This window comes from Geotrypetes seraphini, chromosome 14, assembly GCF_902459505.1.
Source record: "Geotrypetes seraphini chromosome 14, aGeoSer1.1, whole genome shotgun sequence".
In the NCBI taxonomy this organism is placed as follows: Eukaryota; Metazoa; Chordata; class Amphibia; order Gymnophiona; family Dermophiidae; genus Geotrypetes; species Geotrypetes seraphini.
Window position 1 is genome coordinate 26,332,566 of NC_047097.1, and position 23,266 is coordinate 26,355,831.

The following is a 23,266-nucleotide window of genomic DNA, read 5'->3' on the forward strand; positions in this document are numbered from 1 at the left end:
AGGAGGAGGGCTATAGGGCGGGCTGCAGATGAGGAGAGAGGAGGCGGGGCTTAGCCCGGTCTGTGGGCGCTGAGGGAGCCGGAATGCGGAAGAGGCGAAGACGGAGAGTAGGAGGAGCCGGGGCGGGGCGTGGATGAGACGAAGACGGAAGTAGGAGGAGCCGGGGTGGGGCGTGGATAAGACGAAGATGGGGAGTAGGAGGAGCCTGGGGGGCGTGGATGAGGCGAAGATGGAGAGTAGGAGGAGCCGGGGCGGGGCGTGGATGAGGAAAGAGGCAGAGTAGGAGGAGCCAGGGCGGGGCGCGGATAAGGCGAAGCCGGAGAGTAGGAGGAGCCGGGGCGGGGCGTGGATGAGGAAAGATGCAGAGTAGGAGGAGCCGGGGCGGGGCGTGGATGAGGCGAGGGGCGGAGCGGCTCGGCGCGGCGGGAAGGCTGGTAGCAAAGCATCGGTCCCTGCTCCGCGGGTCATGGATTACTCCGAGCTGGCCCGGGCCGCAGCCGTTAAGGTGCTGAACTACAGCCGGGAGCCGGGCGGCTGGAGGCTGTGCAAGAGCACCGTGAGTAAGGAGGCGGCCGGGCCTCGGCCCCTGCACCAAATGCAATTCCGGGCAGGGGTAAAACACGGATCTCATGGATCCCCGTGCCACTTTCAGGCTCTGGCTCAGACAGATCTCGATGCCACTTGAGCTCTGACGGATCCTAATGCTTTTCCCTCCCTATGTTGAGACTAGCGGCAAAACTTGTGCCCAGAGGTCTGTGCCACTTTTAGTCTCAGCATAGGGAGGGAAAAGCATTAGGATCCGTCAGAGCTCAAGTGGCATCGAGATCTGTCTGAGCCAGAGACTAAAAGTGGCACGGACCTCAGCTTTTTAAGGATGTGCACTTCAGATCGGTGAGGTCAGATGCACTGCAGACCTTTGCACACATCCCCCCCCCCAAAAAAAAAAAAAACACCAAACAACACCCCCAAAACAAAAACCCCAGCTCTTCCAGACATAGGGGAAAACACCCTCCAGGGATTCAAGACAAAGTTAGACAAGTTCCTGCTGAACCGGAACGTACGCAGGTAGGGCTAGTCTCAGGGCGCTGGTCTTTGACCAGAGGGCCGCCATGTGAGCGGACTGCTGGGCGCGATGGACCACTGGTCTGACCCAGCAGCGGCAATTCTTATGTCATATCACGGGGGCTCACAGAATCAGCACGGAGGGACGATTGGGCTAATTGGCAAAAGCCATGGTGCACCTCTTCCCTCCTTAGCCATTAGGGAAGGCACAGCCGGGGGCCGGAGCTGAGCGTGTGGGGAAAGCAGTGGAAGAAGCTAAAAGGCGACTTGTCAAGGCACAGTCCTCAGATGGCAGCACTATAAAACACGCTGCTTCGCGCCCTTCTACTGCCGATGTCCTCTCCCGCGTCTGTCTCCGATGATGTCATCAGAGATGTGGCAGAGGAAATCGGCAGTAGAAGGGCGCGAAGCAGCGTGTTTATAGTGTTGCCTACGCCGCTGGAGCCGGGAGGTTTGTGGAGGGTCAACGGGCGGAGCGGGGCTGCTCTCCACCACTCGGTTGCTGCCACTGCCCCAGAGGGCCGTGAGTGTGTTGTAGTCACACATGCGCACTTCTTCAGGCCACGGACATACGGAACACGCAAGTGGAAGTGCGCATGCGCGGCTTAGGGTTTTTATTTATATATATATATATTAGTATAACAGCAACGTGTGTGTGCGTGTGTATATATATATATACAGTGGTGCCTCGCATAACGGACGCCTCGCACAGCGAACGCTGCGCATAACGAACTTTTTGTCTTGCTCCCTATAACGAACTTTGTTTCACACAACGAAGTCGCCCGAGGGGCCCGGGGGGGGGGGCGGAACTACTCTCGCCGCTTCCTAATGTGAGCCGGGAACAGCAGCACCCTCCTGTCTGAATGCAGTGTTCCATCATCTCCCTCCACCTTACCTTAGATGCCGAGTTTTCCGGCTTTCTTTTTCGGCCAGCCACACACTTTCAAAGAGCAGCACATGCGCGCATGCTCTGTTGTTCAATCTTCTCCTCTGACGCAACCGGAAACCGGAAGTTGCAGGAGAGGAGAACATTGATCAACTCCAGCAGCTGCGCGTGCACAGCTTTTTGAAAGCGTGCGGCTGGGTGAAAAAGAAAGCTGGCAAACTCTGCATATAAGGTGAGGTGGAGGGAGGGAAATGTAGGGCTGCAGAACGAATTATTTTGTTTTACATGTATTCTTATGGGAAAACGCGTTTCACACAACGAACGTTTCACATAACAAACTTGCTCCTGGAACGGATTAAGTTCGTTGTGTGAGGCACCACTGTATATATATATATATATATATATATATATATATATATATATATATATACATACATACACACACACACACACATTGCTGTTATATGCGTTTTTTCCGTGTTCACGGGAATCTCCATGAATAAGGAGGGAGAAGTGTAGGTTTCGGAGACCATTCCTCTTCACTATATCTCAGTAAGAGGATTTTCTAGTGGGATTTGTTTCGTATTTGCGGTCTGTCTCCACCCCCACCCCTAACCCCATCCCTGCAAGCTCTGTTGGGGATGGGACGGGAACAGAGACAGAGCTTGCGGGGATAGCTGGGGATGGGGACAAATTTGTCCTCGTGTCATTTTGCATGCTTATCCCAGCTTAAAATGGCTTACCGCAGGACGCGCTCAGGTGTCCTAGGGTAATTTCCTGATCTACAGGCGCAAAAAATACACGCTACAATGACTTTTTATTTTAACACGGAAGAGGCAAGTCTGGAGACGGAAAGTGGACGTTTACATGCTAATCATAGTTGCATTAACTGATTAGTACATGAACCCTTACTGCCTGCAAAACAGGTTTTGGTAAGTACTCATGCGCTGATTATTTTTTTAAGGGGTATGTGTGGCCACTTTATAATGCAGCTTTAAAAGGACCCCTAACTGAATTCCAGAATAAAATCTCAGTTAGACGCTCTGCAGAATTTCACTGGATAATATGGGAAGAATCAGTGAAGATATATGTTAATTTCATTACTACCACTAGTAATTTTTTGTATAGCGCTACCAGATGCATGCAACGCTGTACAGAGTCGCAACGAAGAAGAAGACAGTCCCTGCTCGAAAGAGCTTACAATCTAAACAGGCAAGATAGGCAAACAGGATGTCATGGATACAGTTAAGGGGAACGGTTAATCTGCTGGCTGGGTTGGAGGGCAGAGGGGAGTACAGGACAATCAAGCTATTGTGACATCACTGATGAGGTTGGCTCTTATTGGTGGAATGAGGCATTATGACATCATAAGCTCAGCTCTGCTTCCCAAAGACAAACGGGATGTCACGGATACAGTTAAGGGGGAACGATTAATCAGTGGGCTGGGTTGGAGGGCAAAGGAGTAGGGTTAAGGATTGAAAGCTGTATCAAAAAGGTGGGTTTTCAGTCTGCTTTTAAACAAGGGAAGGGGCTTGGCGGACAAACGTGGGCAATTTATTCCAGGCATAGAGGGGCAGCTAGATGAAATTGCAATGTTATTTAAATTTAAAAGTAGCTTTATTTTCTCTTTAATAGGATGAAGTGTCTATCTACTGGAGACCATCAACTGAATTTCCTGGAAATGTGTGAGTACCCTATACAGCTTGCCAATGAGCATCTCTAACTTGCGAATGCATTAAACTAAGATTTCTGTAAAAAGCACAGTGCATTGTTGCCGACTTTCTTTAGCCAAACTAATTTTTCACCAAGTTTCATGTGAGCTTTACTTCTTTGTAATACTTGTTCAGCATGCTCCTTGAAGAAATGCGGCCTACCATGCGGTTCTCAATTCGGTTTCAACTTTCAGAAGCAAATTTAGCCGAGTGAAATTTAACCTGATCCTGGTTTGACCAAATTTCCTGCTGTCATCGCCATCCACTGAGAACATGAGGTGAAACGTCAATTTTGGGGTTCATTATAGATTTAACTTCTGATAAGGTTATCATGCCGCTGTATCGGGCCATGGTGCGCCATCACCTGGAGTACTGCATCCAGCACTGGTCGCCGTACATGAAGGAGGACACAGTACTACTCGAAAGGGTCCAGAGAAGAGCGACTAAGATGGTTAAGGGATTGGAGGAGCTGCCGTACAGTGAGAGATTAGAAAAACTGGGCCTCTTCTCCCTTGAAAAGAGGAGACTGAGAGGGGACATGATCGAAACATTCAAGATACTGAAGGGAATAGACTTGGTAGATAAGGACAGGTTGTTCACCCTCTCCAAGGTGGAGAGAACGAGAGGGCACTCTCTAAAAGTTAAAAGGGGATAAAATCCGTACAAACGTAAGGAAGTTCTTCTTTACCCAGAGAGTGGTGGAAAACTGGAACGCTCTTATGGAGGCTGTTATAGGTGAAAACTCCCTCCAGGGATTCAAGACAAAGTTAGACAAGTTCCTGCTGAACCGGAATGTACGCAGGTAGAGCTAGTCTTAGTTAGGGCACTGGTCTTTGACCTAAGGGCCACCGCGGGAGCAGACTGCTGGCACGATGGACCACTGGTCTGACCCAGCAGCGGCAATTCTTATGTTCTTATGGTGAGGATAGAGACTGAACCGCTTTCGGAGTGATCATTATGCAGTCAGTTGGAATATAATGTTGGGTAATCAAGTTGATAAGAATAGTGATCTATGATCATGTAACTCCTTTATATTTGAAATTCCATTGGTTACAAATGGAATTCAGAATGAAATTTAAAATCCTGATGCTGGCACATAGGGCATTGTTTGAGTTACAACCAATCTAGGGTTGTTTTACGCACCTGGTCACTCGTTGAGATCTTTAAATGACAATCGAGGAGCTGTTCCCCATATCTCAAAGGCTCACCTTGCCTCAACCCGAAATGGTGCATTTTTCTACTTGGTTCCAATATTGTGGAACAATTTACCAGTAGAGTTAAGGAAGGAACAATCATTTCAAAATTTTAATTGACATCTAAAAGCCCATTTTTTTTTTTTTTTTTTTTCAAATGGCTCTTCCGAATTGGATAATGGAATGGGAACCGCAGTCTGCCTTCATTTGTACTGATTCGTGTTGATTTGGATTTATTTATTTCATATAACAGTTTTAGTGGATATGTTTTAGAAATGTTCATTTCTATGATGCTCTCAAGCTCTACCAGTGATGGATCTGTGAAGTGTGCTAGGCTGGGAGTTGTATTTGCTATCAAGCCGCTTCAGAGACTTTTCTATCTCTTAAATTTGTTTTATTTTTAATTTCTTTGATTTTTGATCTTGGAAATGTATTCCATATTTTTATTTTAATCAGGTACTTTAGCTAGATTGTGAGTCTTTGGGACAGATAGGGTCGTTTTTCTCAAGTACCTAATTTCATTTTAGTTTGATACTTTGTAAATCGCTTAGGTCCGTAAAATGCAGGAGCGGTAGATCAAATCTTAAATAAACATAAACAAATCGGGGAAAGGGGGGGGGGCGTGCGCATGGCAGGGGGGCAGGGGAGGAGCCTTTCACCCTCGCTACGCCACTGCTTGCGCGCCCGTTTGTAGAGCAGCGCCTAAGTGTTTCCACGTGGCTCTGTAAAGAGGGCTTACAATGGGAAGGACACTGGCAGGTCAGGTGCGTTCCCTTAAGATGCACACATTGTTATAGGATAGTGCGAGCCTACGCTCAAGTTGTGCGTCGGTTGGTGTAAGGCCTTGTGCCCGAGGTCGAGCTATGCCTTCCCCAGAACACCCTTTATAATGGCATTTATCAGAGTCTGTGACGTTGAAAACACCCCACAGCGCTCATCGAGATCTGAAAAAAACAATGCGGGTGTCAATAAATGCCGATAAACTGGAGTGAATCTTTTGGAATAACAAGATTGGACCGTTGAGATCACCGGATCACATTCAACATTTTAAGAAACGCCTGAAAGCATCCCTATTTGGGTAAGCTTTTTTTTAGTTGATGGAAGAGTTTTGATTTTATGTTTGATTGCTTTTATGTTGATTTTATTTGATTTTTATGGACTGATTTTATGTAAATATTATTGTAACCTGCATGTAAAGACTGGTAAATAAGTAAATACCTTTCAGTGCTGTATTTTGAGCACTGGGTACTAGGTGCAGCCCTTTCTGCCAATCTCTTAACCCCTATTGCCAGGCCATACTAAAGTACTTGCGCTTCAGGGTGGCAGCCAGCGGGAAATTGAGATGAAGGACGAACGCCGCACTCCTGTGATGTGTGTCACGTAGCTATACATTTCAAAGCAGCCAGACTTGGGATACAGTACTCCCCCGATATTTGCAGGGGGGGGTTCCATTCCAGGAAACCCCCGAATACACACCTCCTGATTGGTGTAGCCCGACTTTAGTACAGGAAGAGGCGGTCGGAGAATACCGCAAATTTGCGGGGGGAACGCTGTATATTGAAATGCATCTTTATCTTCCTTGAATAATGTAGAGCAGTGGTTCCCATCCCTGTCCTGGAGGACCCCCATGCCAGTTGTGTTTTAAGGTTAGCCCTAATGAATATGCATGGAGCAGATTTGCATTCCTGGCAACCTCCATTCTATGCAGATCTCTCTTATGCATATTCATTAGGGCTAGCCTGAAAACCCGACTGGCCTGGTGGTCCTCCAGGACAGGGTTGGGAACCACTGATGTCGAACATGTGAATCTCTCGCACCCGCTCAAGACGGAGTTGAGTGGTTTTTTGACTGACACACACATGTTTAAAGTGAAGTGTGTGTGGAAAGGCCAAAACCATTTCCTTCTTGTGAAGTTTATGGCCTGTAGGTTTTTCAGCTGGAAAGCTACATTTGGGTTAAGTACATTTATTCTTTAGGGGAGTGGATTGAAGAGTTGGAAGCCTGTAATGCCTGCACTTAGTAGATGCAAAGAACTTGGAGCTGCTTAAATGACTTGGAAAGGTTGCAGAGTTTCTCAGGGACCTGGCTGCGAGCTGCTCAGTGCCGCATATTATAGCTGTTTATCCTAATTTTATTTTCCAGTATAGACACTCAGCTGTGTCATATTAGCCCTCAGGGCTGGGTTCTCTGCAAATTTCCACCATGGCTACAGTAGCCATAAAGTAAATATTTAGCATTGCTGCCAGCAAAGACAATCTCATTTGATTAAATTGGTGCCCAGACCCTTTAGCTAAGTTGTACCTTAATCTTAACGGCCCGAGAACATGCGTTAGCTCTGAAGCATTGCACTCAGTTTGCGAGCAAAATTATGAACCTATAGGGACAAAAAAGCTTTATTCTAAGCTGCCATTAAGGGAGTTGTCATTTTATTCTTGCTCTGTGTTTTCCTGCAGGTATAAAGGGGAAGGGATAGTGAATGAAGCCCCCAAACACCTCTGGGAATATTTAAAGCCAGAACCCGGAGGACTTCGGGTGACATGGGACAAAACGGTCAAAGAATTTGAAGTTATTGAAGCTGTCACCGATGTAAGTTCAGGAAGGTTTTATTGTCCAATGCAAAGTAAGGGATAATGAAATGAGAAATAATTTCAAGGCGCAGCTAGTAAGAGTTTTTTGTTTGTTTTTTTTTAACTACGGGCCCCTAATAGACTGTGTCTTCTCCGTCACAAAGGGCTGAACGCCTCACATTTTCTCGACTCTTTGAGAATGATTACAGCTTCAGAGCGGTGTTTAATGCTTTTGATGCTGATCTTTAAAACAAACCGGGTTGTGTGTTCTGTGAACTTTTAACTGTGGAGCATTAACCGAGAAAGTCGATAAACGAGGGTGGTATTGTAAATTATTTGACATAGCGAAGGTATTAATAATAGATGTTGAGTGTTTGATTGGAGAGATCTTGAGGGGGCATACGGGATCAGAAAAAATATTGTAAAAAAACTAGTGAAAATAAAAAAATAAGACTAACAGGGTGGTTAAACCATAACAGGGAAACAAACTTGACACAAATAGGTCAACATGGGAGGGGAAGGTTACAGTGCAATAATGGAAGGAACATAAGGGGCAGAGGAGGGTTCATTGACTTGCCCAGTGGGAATCAAACCCAGTTCCCCAGGATCACAGGCTATTCCTCCAAGCAAGTTATAACCGACTTTCTAAAAGAGGATTCCTCTCATTAGGTAAGAGATGTTGTGTTGTATTAAGCCAAGAGTCCATTAGGCCCAACATCCTGCCTCCAGACAGCAGCCATTCTGTGAATTTCTGGCAGGTTCCAATAGGAAAGTATGTTCCTAATTGCTTTCTCCCAGAAGTAAAGATGTGGAGACATCCAGTCTGGCTGGCTACTATTTATGGACCAGTCCTCCAGAAATTGTCGAAGCTTTGTTTTAAACTTGGTTATTCTGCTTGCCTAACCCTGTTCTCTTGCAACAAATTCCATAACTGTGTATTCTCTAAAACCCTACTTCGTCACAAACACTCCCCTGAGTGGAGTTGCAAAGTGACAAAAAAATATAATCTGGCTTGTCCCCCTACAACCAGGGGTATTTTTAGGCCTTCTACTTGGCCCTAGGTAACTGCCTAGGCCTGGGAGCAAAGGTTAGTACTGGCTTCAACCAACCAAATACAAAACTCAGGCAGAATCTCTCACAGTCTTTATTCTGACCTCAATGGTCAAAAAGGTATAACAAAGAAAACACATTCAGCTTTTCACAAAAATCAGTTTTCAAAATAAAGTCAAAAGAAAAACATGCTCCTGGCACACAATACCAAGAATGCGAGGAGCATCAAACTCAGCTCTAGTCCACTAGGTCCTTCGTATACAAGCAGGCACCACATACCCTATATCTTCCCAAGTCACTCTTCCGTTCAAATCCATTTTAATTTGAATCATACCCCGGGTAGGTCATTGATGGTAACTCATTGTCAAGTAATAGTTTCCAGCGGGTGATCTATGGACATCTTCAGTGGCCCTGATGCAGAAAGGTTCACGGTAGAACCAAGTGTAGATGTCTGAGCACAAGGTATCTACTTGCAGGCGTAATACTGTGGCATGCAAGACGCTAATTGCGTGCAAATTTTATGTATAGAAAACCTACATCAAACGTGGGGGGAGTATGCCAGACACATGCGCACAAGGTTTCACGGTAAGCATGAGATCTTGCACATCCGAACAAAAAAATGAAAGTGTCGACACATATGAGCATTCATTCTTCTGCACCTAAATATGAGCCTTGCAAAAACTGCTTACACATTACATTTGTATAAGGCTCATATTTTAGGCACAAAAGAACAAGCGCTGATGTGTGCTTTCACTTTTGGTTTGGCGCAGAGGTGAGGGAGGGTTAAAAGCTGCAGCCTCAGCCCCCTTAGGTTGTGGATTCCAACCCACACAGTTCCTTATGACCCTGGGCAAGTCACTTAATCCCCTCATTGCGCAGGTACATTAGATAGATTGTGAGCCCACCGGGACAGACAGGAAAAAATGATCAAGTACCTGAATAAATTCATGTAACTATTCTTAGCTCCCTTGAGAGAATGGTATAGAAAATTGAATGAATAAATAAAGTTTGTTACTTTCCATCTGCTTTTAAAACTTGTAGTGGCTTCCTTCTGCTTGCAAAACAAGACAAAAGCGGCAGTTAAAGCTGAAAGGTTGACCAGAAATCGTCTTCACAAAACCTTCTATGCCATCCTTGACCCTAGTGAAAAGATTATTGTATTGCGCTTAATGGCATAGAAGGGGGGAGGGGGGAACCGCGCTGGGCACCCTCTTCATGAGAGCACTGGTGCCTCTCTTCCTCTCCAACCCACGTACCTCTTTAAATGTTTTCCAGCGTAGGCTGCATCTTCCACCTGCTGCTTGTGCCGGCCTCGGTGCCCTTCTGACATCACTTCCTCAAGGGGTTTGTGCATGGCGCAGCATACATGTTGTTATGACTTGCAGCTGTGTCTTCCAGGTCGGGTACAACCCGGGTAACTAAGCCCACGAATGCTTTCTACTGTGTCTAAGTAGGAAAATGAAGTTGTTCAGTGATTTGTCTCTAGTCACGCCAAATCCTGAAATGAGGAAAAAGTTTGAAAGTTCCCCTTATTAACAAAGCAGAAAAACTTTTGGGTGTAATTGCTCCATCACCTAATATAGATAGAGATGTCTTTTCAAATGTGGAGACATACAAAAGATTTTGAAATGGAGTAATGCTCTTTGGGAGACCCAACTATTGCCTGCCCCGAAATTGGCTTGAGACGTTGGTAGAGCAAAGACTGAAATGTCGTTATTTGTTTTTGGTTTTTTTTAGACCATCTCTGTATGTAGAACAGTGACTCCAGCTGCTGCGATGAAGATCATTTCTCCGAGAGATTTCGTAGACGTGGTACTCGTTAATCAGTATGAGGATGGAACTATAGCATCCAGCGGTAAATCACTTCAATGGCACACATGTTAAGATTTTCTACCAAGAGTCCCTGCTTACATTCAAACCTCTTAATCTCTTCTTAATGGATACCCAAATGTGGGTTGCCACAAGGTTCTCTTTTGTCACCTATTTTATTTAATATCTATATGACGTCTTTAAAAAATTTCTGTCTTTTGCCTGTAGAATCTATTTTTACCTTTGCGGATGTCATTTTTATTTTATTGGAAGTCAACCATGATTTCAGTGACCTGGTTACAGGCATAGATAGCTGTATCTTTAAACTCCAGAGTTAGGCGAATTCCATTCAAATGGAACTGAATGTTTCAAAAACTAAGCTGCTTTGGATTGGACTTAGATTAGTTAATCTCCCTACTAATATTGTAATGAAATCAATTATATTATATTACAACGTGACTTCATTTCTAGAGTTTTGGGTATTATTCTGGATTCCTCTCTCACTTTTAATGACCAGATAAATTCCTTAGTTCGCGCATGCTGAGGAAAGTCAGGGCACTATTTTATCAAGAACATTATTTATTACTGGTACAATCCACTGTGTTGGCCCAGTTGGACTACTGTAATTCTATTTATTTGGGTATTAAACAGGGCAGCTTAGATCGTCTCCAGTTAATACAGAATACAGCGGCCAAACTTATATTTGGAAAGAGAAAGTACGACCATGTTTCCCCATTGCTTAGAAAACTCCATTGGCTTCCGGTCCATCATAGGATCCAGTTCAAGTGTGCTTGTGTGGTTTTCAAACTCCTTTAGGGAATATTTGACTCTTTGATTCCCCTTAGTGGGAATTCCTTTAGATCCTGCTATTCAAGAATTCCAACAATTCACAAATTAGCATTTCCTTCTCTGAAAGGTATTAAAAGCACTGGGAAGCTTAGTAAATCTTTTACTTTTAAATTGGTGAGAATTTGGAATGGACTTCCAGATTCTCTACGACCGATAGATCAATTATTTCAATTTAGAAAAATTTTAAAACCCAGATGTTTTCACAATAGTTAATTTGATTTTAGCTGTCGTATAGTAATTTTAAGCAATTCAACATACTTTTTTCTAACTTTTTCCATCCATCTAATCTAACCAATTTCTGTTTTTATCCCACAGTTTTTACTTGTTACGTTTCATTTTTTAACGAACTGTAAACCGAGTCGAGCTCCTTAGGGAGTAGATTCAGTATATAAAATGAAGATTAGATTAAATTAATAGTTCCAAAATGCTTTATTAGCTTTGCTCATGATACTATGTAAAAAAAAAACAAATCATATGCAAAAAGGAACAACCTGACACAACATCCCAGTTGCAAAACACTTGTATATAGTGTTGGAGGGCCTTCGAGTGTGGGCAGACGTCAAAGCGAGCTCAGAGAAAACGAGGCGAGGTTCGAATGGAGGAGGAGAGGCGCTGCCATCGGAAGCGACACTCGGTATATGTCATGTGTCCTTCAACCCCTGGTGGCACACCCGGAATCTTGCTGCAGCACAGTTTGCAATTCACTGCTATAAATTAGGTGCTTTGCATGGCACACCCGTTTACATCTGCCATAGAACTGGCATAAATACAAGTTGTGCCTATGTTTTGGCCTGCCAAGTCAGGTTTACAGTGGCATCTTAACACAGCAATTCTATTTATTTAAAAAATTTCTCTACCGTTTACAACTAAACGGTTAACAAAATGAACCATACATAATCTTAAAACTGGTGTTCTGAGTGTGGCATTGACCACCTCATTGGAGGTGCCAAGCTCTGTTCAGAAATATTTTATTGAATTAAAAAAAAACCCATTACAAATTCATAAGAACATAAGCAATGCCTCCGCTGGGTCAGACCTGAGGTCCATCATGCCCAGCAGTCCGCTCACGCGGCGGCCCAACAGGTCCAGGACCTGTGCAGTAATCCTCTATTTATACCCCTCTATCCCCTTTTCCAGCAGGAAATTGTCCAATCCTTTCTTGAACCCCAGTACTGTACTCTGCCCTATTACGCCCTCTGGAAGCGCATTCCAGGTGTCCACCACACGTTGGGTAAAGAAGAACTTCCTAGCATTCTAACGCAGATCTAAATACAATACAAATCAATACATATAATACAATAAAACCAAGTCAGTCATAAGAGTGTTGTAACTCATTGCAAGAAAAAAAACATTTACTCCTTCAAATTAAGTAAACCGTTCCATAGCTTTTTAAATTTAATTGCATATCTTTCTCATATTTCTATAAAGACATATGATATTCCACCACATGTTATGATCCAATTTAGAAAAATCCTTCCAATTAGATAAAATTATCATTATTAAATGCTGCAGTAGCTGTATTTTACTAGTTTTTAATGTAGATTTAAGATCATACCCCCCTACCTAGAATAATTATCGACTAAGTTAATAGCTCCGTTAGAGAGAGCAAACGTGAGGTGCCAAGTAGAGAATGACACGGTGGTTGTTACCCGCGGCTAGCAGCGGATAACCCGCCAAAACGGTGACCCCCAAAAAAGGTCACCGCGAGTTCGGGGACAAGGCCATTCACCGCCCCGTGGAGCGGTGAATTGTAGCACGGGGCGGTGAACAAGTAGTGAACGTGCAGTGAACGAGCGTTCGATCCAGCAGCCCACTCTCTCCCGCCGGCCGTCCTTGCATCTCCCTCCCTCCTTTTCCCTTACTTTTTCTTCTTGAAACTGGCGATTTCTATAAGGCTGTATTACAGCCGGAGCCTTGAAGTTGCGTCGCGTTGCCTGCTGGAAAAAGTCTCCTCCGACGCAACTTCCTGTTTCCGGTTGCATCGGAGGAGACTTTTCAAGCAGGCAATCCGACGCGACTTCAAGGCTCCGGCTGTAATACAGCTCGTAGCCTTATAGAACTCGCCAGTTTCAAGAAAAAAAGGTAAGGGAAAAGGAGGGAGGGAGATGCACGGCTGGCCGGCGGGAGGGAGCTGCTGGACCGCGTGAAAGGTGCTGGGGATGGGGGGATGGAGAGGAGAAGACGCTGAAGACGGGGACGGGGCGGTGAAGGGGACGGCAGAGACAGGGACAGGGGGGTGAAAGGACCAGCGGGGATGGGTTGGTGCAGAGGATGGTGGTTCGGGGACGGGACGGTGACGGGGACAGAATTTTTCTCCGTGTCATTCTCTAGTGCCAAGTTCTAGAGTTGCTCCAATGCATATCTCTGTTGCCAGGCGACAGTATTGCCTCTTAATCTCACAAGGGAAGCTTGCAGTTGGATGCTGCTGAGATCTTGCACTAACATATTTCATTCAATTCTTTGTCCTAGCAACCAATGTCCAGCATACATCGTGTCCTCCCCAGCCGGGTTATGTGAGAGGGCTGAACCATCCGTGCGGGTGTCTGTGCGTCCCTGTACCAGGGTAAGAACGAGTCTCATGTCATGTCAGATAGCTGTGACTCCAGATGGAAATGCCAGGCTAGCGGTTCCCACTGTCTTGAACACACAGTATTGCTCTCTTAAGCGTCCATGGCTGGTGTCGCGATTATTGCAGTCGTCTGGGTCTTTGACTTGCACTTATCTGGACAACCGCAACAAACGTTGTTCTGCTGTTTTTACTAACTTTCACTGGATCTGTATGCGTTAGTTTTGTTCACAGGTTTCAGAAGACTTTCTGACGTTGCATTAACCCATGAATACATTTCAGAGAATAGTCTGATCTGTTGCTGTAAGATGGTACTAGGGTGCAGGAATGAATTACTCACTGACTCTGAATCAGCAAACAAACAAAATGTGGTATTAGATGAGGAGAAAAATGGGACCTGCAGTGTACCAGAGACAAATACCAGCGTGTTCATTCAGCTGCCCCTCAATAGCTCTCCTCGCTTCTCTCTCCTTATACATCTCCCAGAGAACTCCGTTCCTCAGATAAGCCGCTCTTAGCGTTACCCTTCTCCTCCACTGCCAATTCCAGACTTTGTTCCTTTCATCTAGCTGCCCCCAATGCCTGGAATAAATTACCTGAGTTTGTCCGTCAAGTCCCTTCCCTTGCTTAAAAGCAGACTGAAAACCCACCTTTTTGATATAGCTTTCAATCCATAACCCTGACTCCCCGCTGCCCTCCAACCCAGCCAGCTGATTCACCGTTCCGCTTAACTGTATCCAAGACATCCTATTTGTCTGTCTTGGCTGTTTAGATTGTAAGCTCTTTTGAGTAGGGACTGTTTCCTCTACTTTGTGACTCTGTAGTAGTAGTAGTATTAATTTCCAAAACCCTCTTAGCAGTGAGATTCCCTGATAGTAAAAATCCTTGAAGTGCCCTTGCCGAGTATCCTTTTTACTCCACAGATGTGCATTTCACTTTCATGGAGCCTAAACCACATTATCTTTTGGTGGTCGACTATACTGGGCAGAGCCGCTTCTGACTTTCTATAGATTCAAAGTTTAGGGGAAGTCACTTGGAGGCAGTATTCTCAAAGACTACCTTTTCTGCAGTTTGTAGGGTTTAGAACAGTGGCCTGACAGCCAGGGAAGCACAGGAGCAAATCCTGCTTGTCCAATGTTCCTTGTAGTCTTGGCCAAGTTCTGTCACCCTCCATTCTCTCAAATACAAACCTTAAGGTTAAAAAAAATATTTGGTCATTTTTAGGAGTTAGAAATTTGGGCCATCGTGGTGAGCCACTCTACAAAGACTAGACGTCCTTGCCGTAAGTTTTAACACATTTATTAACTGCTGTCCTTCCTTGCCCTCTTCCAATGAGTGCCAGCTGATCGTTGGATTTTCATTACTTAGAGAAAGCAGCAAGAAGCTGTGTTCTTCCCTGAAGAGCCACCTCTTCTTTCTCGTGATCATATATAATCTTTGGTACTGTATTTTCCGCCTAATCATATGTAAAACACTGGTCTGACTTAGTCTGGCAAAGCAAGTTGTAAAATCCCATACAGTGCTAAAGTCTCAATATCCCTCTCTTCAGCTGAATGAAAAGTCCCTCACGCACTGCTTTACTTCACTCCAAGTTTGAACAGTAAAAACCTAAGCCAGGAACAGAAGGTCTTTGACCTCATGTTCTGGAGTCCTAGCCAGCAGGCTGTCAGGATGGCCCTGGCCCTTTTATGGCCAAATGGTATAATAAGGGGTCAATGCGGGGAAGTCACATGTCAAATGAGGCGCCAACAAAAATATATGTGTGTGTCTGGGGGAACAGCCAGTTATTTTCTGAGCCATGATAAAGAGAAAAAAAAAATTGGAAGTCAAAACTTCTGCAAGATTTATATCACTGCCAATGAATGAGGTTATCAAAGTAGTAACACATTGGCATATATATTTAAAACTCCCAGACCCTCCCCCATTTCAAATTTACAACAAGAAATCACAGATAAACTCATTCAATAAAAAATTATAAGACTAGCCTTACTGGGTCACACCAATGGTCCAAGCCCAGTAGCCTGTTTTCATGGTGGCCAATCCATGTCACTAGTACCTGACCAAAACCAAAGGTGTTACAATATTCCATGCTACCAATACAGGGCAAGCAGTGGCTTCCCCCATGTCTTTCTCAATAACAGACTCTGGACTTTTCCTCCAGGAACTTGTCCAAACCTTTCTTAAAAGCAGCTACGCTATCTGCTCTTACCACACCCTCTGGTAATGCATTCCAGAGCCTTCCTCCTATTGGTTGTAAGAGTATTTCCCTGTAACTTCATCGAGTGTCCCCTAGTCTTTATCATTTTTGACGGAGCGAAAAATCGATCCACTTGTAACCCGTTTTACTCTACTCAGGGTTTTATAGACTTCAGTCATATCTCCCCTCAGCCGTCTCTTTTCCAAGCTGAAGAGCCCTAACCGTTTTAGTTTTTCCTCATACGAGAGGAGTTTCATCCCCTTTACCACCTTGGTAAAGAGAAACTAAATCTTACAGCAAAAAAACCCAGAATATACTCAGAATGTGTTACATGAAAACGTAAGTGTCTCAAAATCACTCTGCAGATCCTCTTACGAACACACACACGTGCTGACCTCTCAATCCGCCAACCCCCATCCTCAACCGGCATTGCACTTACCAGCACTGAAAAAAACCTGCAAGCGATCCTCCATATTGGGCTGGTGCGGGGCCTTGAGCATCTGCTCCAGAAAAGAGAGGATGGATTGAGACATCTGGGTTTTACTTCCATTGCTTTCAATGGAAGTAAAACCCAGATGTCTCAATCTGTCCTCCTTTTTCTGGAGCCATATGGTAACCTTATTCAAGGTCCCGCACCAGCACAACACAAAGGATCGCTGGTAGCTTTTTCAGTGCCAGTAAGTGCCATGTCATTCAGGGGTAGAGTGTAGAGATGTGTGGGTGCATGACAGCAGCCATAGTCCTCGTGGGGAGAGAGAGGAGTTGGGGAGGGTGAATAACAGTGTGCCGATGGTCAGAGGGGAGGGGAGCAGCTCGCTTATGATCATTGAGGGAGTGGGACAGCATCATGCATTTGTACTAAAGTCGGGCCTCTCCAATCAGGAGCTGCTTTGACACGCAGCTCCTGATTGGTGAGGCCCGACTTTAGTACAGGAAGAGGCAGTCGGAGCATACCGCGAGCGGATTTCCATCACTCGCTGGCGCTCCAGCTGCCCTCTCCTGCCTCCCCAGATGAAAAACCGCATTTGCGGTTTTTCGATATTCGCGGGGGTTCCTGGAACGGAACCCCCGCGAATATCGGGGGAGTACTGTACAGTCGACTCCACTTAAGTGCACGCCCTTTGGACCGGGTCGCCATGTACGCTTAGTAGGAGTGGGGGGGAGGGGAGGAGGAGGCTGTAGTTAAGCCGGCTCAGTTTAAATATGGCGCGTAGGCTGCTGGAGCCTAAAGTACAGGAAAGCTCTGCCCTACAGCTGGAGTGGAAGCGGAGCACTCACTTTCCCAGTGGTCCCAGCGCTTAAGCTGCTGCATGAGGCCTAGCCATTCCCAGTCAGAACGCGATTGCATTTAACCGGAGTCAACGTAACGTGAAAGAATAGAGGTTGGACCTATGACATCAGTGCGCTTAAGTGGATTGTGCACTTCTCCGAATTGCAAATATTCGGACTTTACGTCCATTGACTTTAATGTTAAAAAAATGGGACCGTTGTGGTAGGGTGCGGATAACCGAAGCGTGCGCTTAACCGACGTGCACTTAGGTGAAGTCGACTGTATACAGTAAATCCTGCTCCGGTGCTGTAGCTGTCTGCTTGTGAATACCAGAGAGACTGCACTCGGAAGAGAAATTCGAGGTTTTAGCCACTTTCCAGTGCCAAATACTCAAATAACCGTTTAGCAAGCATCAAATTCCACATGGCCCATACCTATAAAAGGAAAGTTTTGATTTTCTTCAGAGCACTTTCCAAGTTACTGCTGAAATTCTGAGACGGCATTTTGGTCATCTTGATTGACAGCTGCGCTGACCAATCAGCTTATTCCATTGCTGGATGCTTAGAAGCAAGAGTTGGCCATGATAAGAAACAAGATTTGAACTGTACGGTTTGACCTGTTCACAGCACAATCACATGATCTGAATTAGTCTGGACGTTCCTTTTCTCCATGTCTTATGTGGTGCTAAGCACTAGGAAAGCAATTCAAGTTTAAGTTTCTGAGATTGATGATGGTAAAATGATGGCCACTGACCTGGTATTTTGTTGTTTGTTTGGTTTTCCCAGGGATCCAGGTAAGACTCAGCTTGTGAGTGTCTTTCAGACTGATCTCAGTGGCCGTCTTCCTCAATCTGTGGTGGATTCGTTCTTCCCCTACAGCATGGCTCAGTTTTACTCCAACCTTATAAAGGCTGTAAGGACGCAAAATTTATGATGCATAACCTGAATTATTGAATGTAGGTGTCAGTCTCCAAGGAATTAAAAAAAAAACAAAACCATCCTGAGAATGATGAGAAGCATATAGTTAATGCACAATGATGTGACCAGATAGCTTCCTGGCATGAATCTGTGTTGGCTGCCAGCAATATAGTGGGTTAAATTAAAGTACACATCCGGGCTTTCAAAGACGTGAAAGGCTTAGGCTCGCTATACTCTCCAATACTGCGCTTTTAGCTACACTCCCTCTCTCTGAAACCTGATTTTCCAAGACCAAGAAGTATGCCTGTGTTTTTCTGCTGTTCTGGACTGTCGAATAATAGATAGGTGAAGACTGCCTTCTCGTACAAACTTTTTTACTTTCTGATCTGGTTTCCCCTTTGGGTGATAATATTAAAATGGTGATGGTCAGTAATTTTTTTTTTTTTTTTAATGCTGGCTACGGTGGGTTTTCCTATACTTCGATATCCAGTGTTGGGCTATATCCATAAGTGGCAGCCACCGGAGAGCTATCCAGCAAGCTTGGGCATCTATTTTCCAACCAAATAAACTAGAACATAATCTAATTTGTTCAGATAATGTGGGTACCAGCTCTGAATGTCGTTGGTACCCAGATAACTACCAACGCCGTTCTATGGTTTACCCTGACAACACTCAGATGTAGCCAAGGTGGTCAGACATGGTTTTCCGAAGTATCATCTAGACAGTGAGCACTAGTGATGCTGCCTAGATAATTAGCTTGGTGACCTATTGATTTTTTTTGTATTATAACCTGTTCTGAATTATTTTTCATTGTGAATTGTACTGTATTATCTATGTTACTTATTTATTGCGATTTGAACTATGTAACAGATTTATTCTTTTAGTCACTCTGTCGAGGAAAAGCAACCCATAAATAAACAATTGAAGGACGATTTTAGCATGTGTCGACTTTATATGGTATAGAATCTCTCTCTGAAAAAAAATTACAATTTCCCCTGACACGGCCTGTATTGCTGGCGAAACAAGGTTCTAGTTGGCAGATTAGTAAATATGCTGATAATTTGAGCTGCAAGAGTGAAGCTTGTTTGGATAAAACGCAGTTTTTAGTGCAGGCCGGTGCACCGATTGCTCCGTGCTGCTCCCGACACTCATAGTTTTGTAAAGGGGGGTAAGATTTTATTTTTGAGGGGGGGGGGTTGTAGTGTGCACATGAGTGGGATGTTCTTATGTGAGACATGAAAGGTATTTTATGAGTTGAGTATTCACGCCTAGGATAGTATGAAGGCAGCTTGTCACAATGTAAGTGAAATGTGCTGCATGGTGTGTTTTTGAGGCTTTTTCTCCCCTGTTGTTGAAAATACCACATACTCTTCAGGGTTCTCCCACTTTTGGCATAGTAACTTTCAGAATAACTTTGTAATAGAATCTACCCCATGACAGCGATCCCAAAGCTGTAGCGAAAGGTCATACACACAAATGGAAATATCAGTTCTCTTCCCATATACTGCGTCCAACACTGGTCGCCATACATGAAAAAGGACGTAGTACTTCTCGAAAGGGTCCAGAGAAGAGCGACTAAAATGGTTAAGGGGCTGGAGGAGTTGCTGTACAGTGAGAGATTGTCGAAACTGGGCCTCTTCTCCCTTGAAAAGAGGAGCCCGAGAGGGGACATGATCGAAACATTCAAGATAATGAAGGGAATAGACTTAGTAGATAAGAGACAGGTTGTTCACCCTCTCCAAGGTAGGGAGAATGAGAGGGCACTCTCTAAAGTTGTAAGGGGATAGATTCCGTACAAACGTTAAGGAAGTTCTTCTTCACCCAGAGAGCGGTAGAAAGCTGGAACACTCTTCTGGAGTCGGTTATAGGGTAAAGCACCCTTCAGGGATTCAAGACAAGATTGGATAAGTTCCTACTGGAACAGAACATACGCAAGTAAGGCTAGACTAAGGGCTGCTGCGTGAGCGGACTCCTGGGCCCGATGGACTACTGGTCTGACTCAGCAGTGGCAAATCTTATGTTCTTATGCTTGCTCTATTCCCTGTGAGCCGTTGTAAGCCCGATGAGTCGCATATTGTTGAAATATCTTTTATCTAAATTTGCTGACATAGAAAGAGTCTGAGCAAAAAAAGGAGCATGGAATTACTTTTAATAAATATGCTCTTCAAAATTTGATTATTAAAATACCAGCATATATCTTCAAATATTCAATAGTGCCCATAAATATAACATTAAAATTTTTTTTAATTTATAATGTGAAAAGTGCTCGGACGGTGCCGCTAAGAGAACAAGTTTGGGACCATCATAACACTCTTCCGTCCCAATACAAACAAGTTATTACAACGGCTACTTATGGAAATGGAAGAAGGTCGCACTTATCTTATATTGGAAGTAGCTGATCTTGTTCCTTCATCATAACCAAATAGCGGCCCGGCAGGAATTTTTCTTTCCTATTGTGCTTTAAAGCAACTGGTGCATGCTCGTCCTTTAGGAACCTATCTAAACCTTCCTTGAAACCCTGTAGTGCGCTTCCGGAGGTTGTGATAGGCCAGAGCACATTACAGGGTTTCAAGGAAGGTTTAGATAGGTTCCTAAAGGATGAGGGGATTGAGGGTTACAGATAGATGTAGAGGTAGGTTACAGAAATGGTCAGGAACCACTTCACAGGTCACAGACCTGATGGGCCGCCGCGGGAGCGGACCGCTGGGCGTGATGGACCTCTGGTCTGACCCAGTGGTGGCAACTTCTTATGTTCTTATGTAAGGTTTTGCATAAAACGACTGCTCCTCTACTCAGACCTGAGTTTCACTCAAGAGGGCTTCCTCAGGAGGAGATTAATCTCAAATGCACATGTGAATAAATATATGAATAATAAACAAACTTCCCACCACAAAACAAAACACTTAACAACCCACGCTACCGTAGTTGATAAAAGCCTGATGCATCCACACCCCTAAACATAAAATATATATTTTTTTAATGTTATATTTATGGACACTATTGAATATTTGAAGATATATGCTGGTATATAGAAAGAGTCTGAACACCTGGGTCCTTTAAATTCAGACTTTACAGCAATTTTCAAAGAGCGCCGATGGGGGTGTGTGAGGGTGGAACCCCCCCACACACACACTTTACTTAATAGTGTTTGCGCTGCCGTTGGGGGCTGGTGTGGGGGGTGTAACCCACATTATACAGAAAACTTAATTTTTCCCCTAAAAATTAGGGAAAAAGTTAAGTTTCCTCTATAATGGGGGGTTACAACACCCCCAAACCCCCCCCAACTGCAGCATAAACACTATTAAGTAAAGTGTGTGTGTGGGGGGGGTTCCACCCTCACACCCTCCGTCAGAGCTCTTTAAACTAAACTTTTACGGCGGCGCGCTGGACTCTTGCACTCAATTGTCTGCTCTAATGTCGGCACGGCTCTGTCCCGCGCGCTTATGACTCTGAACCGTGTACAACTTATGTAGGTATTCAGTAACACCGCATATACGCTGTCTGCTGCTGAAAATACATGCAGAAGTATAAGAACATAAGAATAGCCATACTGGGTCAGACCAATGGTCCATATGGCCCAGAATCCTGTTTCCACAGTGACCAGTCCAGGTCACAAGGACCTGGCAATGCGCATGCACTATGGGCTGGATTCTGTAAATGGCGCCTGTATCTTCGGTGTCTACAAAAATGGATGCTGGCCGCATGTCAATCGTGCGTAGGCACCGTTAACAGAATCGCAGCTAACGACGCCTAAGAAGAAACTTAGACACCTGAAATGTAGCCCAGCAAGACGCCTTAAGTTCTTTAGTGAATCGTGCGCAAGTCCTGCGCTGCCCCCTAACCACGCCCATTTAGATGGAAGGCGCCACGAGGCGTCCTTCTGGAGATGCCCCCGCGAGACTGCCCCTGGAAGTCTCTGCTGGTGTTTTTGGCGCTGACAGAGCATGGGTAAATAATAACCATGAGGGGGCATTTAGCCAAATTCTTCATTAGTCCGTATAAACTTTTGGTTTTTTAAATACATGCATAGAGTACATGACCACAGTTATAGCATTGGGGGGGGGGGTTCTTGGAGTGGAGAATATGTAATGTAATGTAATTTATTTCTTATATACCGCTACATCCGTTAGGTTCTAAGCGGTTTACAGAAAATATACATTAAGATTAGAAATAAGAAAGGTACTTGAAAAATTCCCTTACTGTCCCGAAGGTTCACAATCTAACTAAAGTACCTGGAGGGTATGTATGCTTCTAGTCAGTAGCGTAGTAAGGGGGGGGGCGGTCTGCCCTGGCGCCATGTTTGGGGGGGCACCGGCACCCCTCCTCCTCTCTGCCCCCTCCCCACCACCTGCGTCTCCCTTCCCTTCCCCCATATCTCTAATTCTCCGCATTGTCTCTTCCACCGACGTCACTTCCAGGTGCCGCACATAGGAAGTGATGTCGGAGGGAGAGCCAACAGGGTCACAAAGAGCATGTTGAAGTTCTTGTTGCTCATAGCGGTGGACAACTAGAGGGGGGAGGGGAGGGAAGGGAAGGGAGGCATGTGTGCGGGGTGGCGTAGGTGAGAGTGGGAGAAGGGCACCACCACCCCGGGCGCCTCTCACCCTTGCTATGCCACTTCTTCTAGTCCCTCTTCTTCAAAGTCAGTCCTCGAGGGCCGCAATCCAATCGGGTTTTCAGGATCTCCCCAATGAATCTGCAGGAGATCTATTTGCATGCACTGCTTTCATTGTATGCTAATAGATCTCAGGCATATTCATTGGGGAAATCCTGAAAACCCGACTGGATTGCGGCCTTCGAGAAGGGACCGACACCTCTGGTCTCCTGCACATAGACCCCTGTTACGAAATTGCCTCCAAGTGCCACAGTACCAAAGCAGAGCTGTTGCTGTCACTGCGCTGAACAGATGTATCTAATAGTGAGTGGAAAAACTCTCTAATGGCCGCTTGGTGAGCTTCATGGAGCTAAACTTTATTGCTGAGTCAGCAGAGTGCTTATTACTTGTCTAGAGCAGACACGCTTAGATCAGCAGATCAGAATCTATTGACCATCCCTTCCATCAAAGAAATCTACTACACCAGGAAAACTAACTTCTCCGTAGTTGCTCCAACTTTATGGAACGCTATGCCACCTCAACTCCGCCTCGAACGTTTCCTCGACAAATTTAAGGCTAAACTAAAAACGTTCT

At 45.0% G+C, this 23,266-nt stretch overlaps 1 protein-coding gene across 1 annotated transcript; it reads left to right on the plus strand.

Annotated features, from left to right (window-relative positions):
• The first annotated feature begins 407 nt into the window (after window positions 1-407).
• Window positions 408-19,008, plus strand: STARD5 (StAR related lipid transfer domain containing 5). Its single transcript, XM_033920197.1, has 6 exons — window positions 408-556; window positions 3,584-3,633; window positions 7,307-7,439; window positions 10,208-10,325; window positions 13,598-13,691; window positions 17,947-19,008. The coding sequence occupies exons 1-6, from the start codon at window positions 467-469 to the stop codon at window positions 18,092-18,094; spliced, it is 633 nt and encodes a 210-aa protein (XP_033776088.1). The 5' UTR covers window positions 408-466; the 3' UTR covers window positions 18,095-19,008.
• Window positions 19,009-23,266: the final 4,258 nt, after the last annotated feature.

What these genes read in the sequence shown, in the direction of transcription:
- STARD5 (XM_033920197.1), top strand. Translation starts at nt 467, where the DNA reads ATGGATTACTCCGAGCTGGCCCGGGCCGCAGCCGTTAAGGTGCTGAAC. An exon ending in TTATTGAAGCTGTCACCGAT is followed by an intron (nt 7,440 to 10,207) that starts GTAAGTTCAGGA and finishes GGTTTTTTTTAG; the next exon opens with ACCATCTCTGTATGTAGAAC. An exon ending in TGGAACTATAGCATCCAGCG is followed by an intron (nt 10,326 to 13,597) that starts GTAAATCACTTC and finishes TCTTTGTCCTAG; the next exon opens with CAACCAATGTCCAGCATACA.